The sequence below is a fragment of the Cannabis sativa genome, chromosome X (assembly GCF_029168945.1).
Source record: "Cannabis sativa cultivar Pink pepper isolate KNU-18-1 chromosome X, ASM2916894v1, whole genome shotgun sequence".
NCBI classification, from domain to species: Eukaryota; Viridiplantae; Streptophyta; class Magnoliopsida; order Rosales; family Cannabaceae; genus Cannabis; species Cannabis sativa.
In genome coordinates, this window is record NC_083610.1 from 67,846,483 (window position 1) to 67,850,719 (window position 4,237).

The window sequence follows — 4,237 nt, forward strand, 5'->3', positions numbered from 1 at the left end:
TTAAATATATGTAATATATTATATAATTTTTTAAAAATTAGGATCTATGTAATAATGTTAAAACTTTTTTATAATGTTAAAAACTTTATAACATTCATTATTGAATTTTAATTATAATGTTTGATAATAATAATAGTGTAAAATGCTTAAATCTTACAATATTCTTGATATAATTTTTTCAAGTTTTAGATCTCGCTGTACAATTGCTGTTTAAGAAATTAAAAAAACTATATATGTGATTTGGTTTAAAAAATAAATCACACCAACACTACCGGCGGAGCAAAGACCCTTAACTCCCTCCTTAGTCCATAGGATACTTTTCCTCCTAACACTTTTTATTAAAATTACAAAAATAGCCTCAAGTAACGTAATATTTAAACATACTAACACATGAACACACCACCTCCCTCAATTAGCTATATAGACTTCTTGATTATTTTATTTATATTAATAATTATAATTATAATACTAATAATAAACTCAACTCTGTAGTCTGTATTCGTTAAATTCAATTGTATATTTAATGGCAGAAGAAACTGAATTATTCAAGATCCGATGAACTGAAGGGAGTCGAAAAGTAGAAGAAGAAGAAAATGGTGATCAAGAAGAACAACAACCAATATCCTCATCTTGATCATCATCATCATCATCATCATATAATGTATTTCACCAAAAGGCTTTCAAGTCTCGATTATCGTTACTTTCTCATACTAATCCCACCACTCTCCTTAATCATCTTCTTCTTCCTCCCATATTTTTCATCACCTCTCACAAATCCATTCTCCTCTTTCGCTCCAATTCGATCATTCCTACTCGGTGTAACCGTAAATATTAATGCCACCACCACCACCACCGGTACTAGTCCTGTCTCAATTTATTATTATACCCCGCCGCGAAACGAAACGGCTGAGACTCGGCTTTGGAGGAAGAAGAAGGAAGAGTTGCTTAGATCAAGAATTGCTGTTTGTTTAGTTGGCGGCGCTAGGAGGTTCGAGCTAACAGGACCTTCAATCATGGAGAATATTCTAGAAGAGTATCCGAATTCTGATCTTTTTCTTCACAGTCCGTTGGATCAAAACGCCTTCAAATTCTCGCTTCTTAAGAACGCTCCAAACCTGGCTTCTGTTCGAATCTTTGAGCCCAAACCCATACCGGAGACTGAGACCCAGGCTCGGGTTCTCACCGCTCAGAACTCCCCTAATGGAATCCAGGTTAATTATTTTCCATTTTTTAATTTTAATTATTAACTAGTTAATGAAAGACATACAGAATTATTTACGTATAATATCTATATATAGTCGTTTTACTCGTATTGATTTGCCAATTGCCGTTAATGGATTATTAGTCTTTGATTTTACATTTTTAAAAACATGAGATTTTTTTTTGTTGTTTATTTCTAGCTTTCACCTACTAAATAAGCAAAAAAAAAAAAAAAAAAACTACTAAATAAGCATGAAAAATTTAATAGAAAATACCCATATTACCCTTGCTGCAGCAGTACGCTTGCTTACTTATATTTACCGAAATGATATACATATTTTTTTCGTAAGACCGAAATAATATATAATTTGTGGTTTTTAGTTGACATTTTCTGACCCTTATCTAACACAAATTATATTAGGAAAAACTAAAAGCGACATTTACCAACTTTTGAACTGCCCAGATATGTTATTTCTGGTTAGCCAACTCACTCTAAATTTTATATTTTTTTTTGGTAGAAAACTTTTAAAATTATTATTACTATTGGCCTTTTTATGTCTTCCTTTTTCCCCCTCGAAAGTAAAAGACTGTTTCTTTAAACAGAATTGTTAAAAGATTTCTAATATTATTTTTAGTGTCATATTGTTATCTTTATAATTTTAAAAAATATTATTAACGAATTGTTAGTGTCCAATGCTCTTATTTAAGATTAGAAAAGTCAAAAGTCTTTGTTTTGGTATAAAAAATAAAATTTGAATATCCATCTCCCATAAGACTGACTGTTAGCTTGCTCATAAAGTACAGAAAATTACAACCCGCTAAAATTGCAATATTTACGTGTTAATGCATGTGCTCCTTCAATATTTATTTATTATATTGTTACTTCCTACACTTATTTTTTTTTTAATGAAATACATCCTACACTTATTATGACTCAGAATATTGCTATTTATTTATAATATTTAGAGTCCTTCTAGTTCTTTGTACACTTGGTTTAAAATTATGAAATAAGTTGACTACTCCAAATGTTATCCAATATTTTTATGGTAAAATTTAAGATTTATTTGTATTGAAACGTTTTGATTACATTTATTTATTTTTTTTTTTTGGGCAAAACCTGATTATGTTTAATTTTTTTTATAAATTTAAAATGTTAACTAAATATCACCTTAAATACCAACAATTATTATTTTATCAATTTTTGAAATTTTATTTTCACATATACACATACATACACCGTCATCATTTAATTATTAATTAATAATAATATTTAACTAGTGTCTCAAATTTATAAAAAATGAAAATAAACTTAAAAAATTTTCCAAAAGAAAAATAAAAAAATTAAATATATAAAAATTAAATTTAGCCATAAATATTAGAGGAAATTAGACTCTATACCATTTTTTTATTGTTCTCTTTCATTTTTACCCTCTTTTTTAAAACCTATTATTTTTATCTCTTTTTCTAAACACTTTACCAATTTTACCCCTGTCAAGGTATTTTGGGTACAATACATATAAAAGAGGTATGTTTCAATTAAATATAAAATTAGAAGTAATTTTAGTTAATTGATAAATAAAAGAGTTATTTCTCAATATACCCCCATAAATTACTCTAGATTTAAATATTGTAGTTAGAATTATATATTGTATGGATCATTATTGTCTTCTCATAAATTTGTCACTTTTCTAAATTCAAAAAAAAAAAAAAAAATTGCAGGGTCTTTTGCAGTATTTCCACCTCGTGGAAGGGTGTTTAACTTTAATCCAAAACTACCAAAAACGACAGAACTTCACTTACGACTGGATAATCCGAACCCGAGTAGATGGTTACTGGAACGACCCGCTCCACCCGAGAAACTTCATAGCGGGCGGTTACTTGGTCCCACCCGGGTCAAGTTACGGTGGACTTAACGACCGTTTCGGCTTAGGAGACCTCAACACCTCAATAGTCGCTCTCTCACGCCTCTCCCTCATCCCAAAACTCGACTCGGCCGGGTTATACCAACTCAACTCAGAAACCTCCTTCAAAGCTCAACTCACCACCCAAGGCGTGCCTTACGTCACCAAACGGCTCCCGTTCTGTGTGGTGTCGGATCGGATGTACGAATTCCCTCCCACCCAGTTCGGCGTGCCGGTTACGGCGTTGTCGAGCCGCGGTCCACTGAGTGGAGCCAAGTGTCGGCCTTGCACGGCGGCGTGTCGGGGCGCGTGCGTTGCTGAAGTGATGCCGGGGCTTTACAAGAGCTGGAGCTGGACCGATTGGGCCAACGGGACACTCGAGCTGTGCGACGCGCATGAGAAGTGGGAAGATGGTTGGGAGAAATTATTTGACCGAGTCGCCGGGAAGAAACTCGCCAAAGAAAGGAAAAGAGTTCAAAGTTTGACTTTGAAAAAATGCGTTAACGATTTTGAAGAAATGAAGAAACGAACTTGGAATTGGGAGGCTCCGCCTCCGAGGCAGATATGTAATATGGGCTTGGAGGCCCATTGAAATGTTTTTGGGCTTTGCGGTTCGATTTGTAAATTGGGGAAAGGTGAAACAGCTGTTAAATTTGTTTCTTCTTTCTGCAGAAAAAATAGAAATAGAAAATAAATTTTTGTAGTGTTTTAATATAGTTTTAAAGATGTCTTTTGGAATTGTATTTCTTACGTTATTATTTTGACATTCAATATAGTTATAACAGTTACAATTCAAATATTATTCTCTTTGAAGATTCCAGAAGTTACCACTCGTAAAATGGTTACAAATCTTTAAAAACATGACTAGTCACTGAATCAGTAAACAATAGACAAAGCTCCACAACTACTACTACTAATTTAGAAAATTCCACAATACACCCTCTTAAAAGGACCTATTCCTATTTTTTTTGTCATTTGAAAAAATAGTTTAGCTCAACTTTTTTATATTTATAGTTATTTAAAATATTTTATAAAATTTTAAAAAATTTTAAAAAAATTAATACATCAAAAATAGAGTTTAAACAGTTTCTTGGATGCATAACCTCTTTATTTTATATGCGTGTGAAATCGACTAT

The 4,237-nt window shown here is 31.9% G+C and overlaps 1 protein-coding gene across 1 annotated transcript; it reads left to right on the forward strand.

Annotated features, from left to right (window-relative positions):
- Positions 1–289: 289 nt before the first annotated feature.
- LOC115713937 (uncharacterized) lies at positions 290–3,924 on the forward strand. Its single transcript, XM_030642427.2, has 2 exons — positions 290–1,211; positions 2,920–3,924. Exons 1-2 carry the CDS (start codon positions 594–596, stop codon positions 3,691–3,693), a joined length of 1,392 nt encoding a protein of 463 aa, XP_030498287.2. The 5' UTR covers positions 290–593; the 3' UTR covers positions 3,694–3,924.
- Positions 3,925–4,237: the final 313 nt, after the last annotated feature.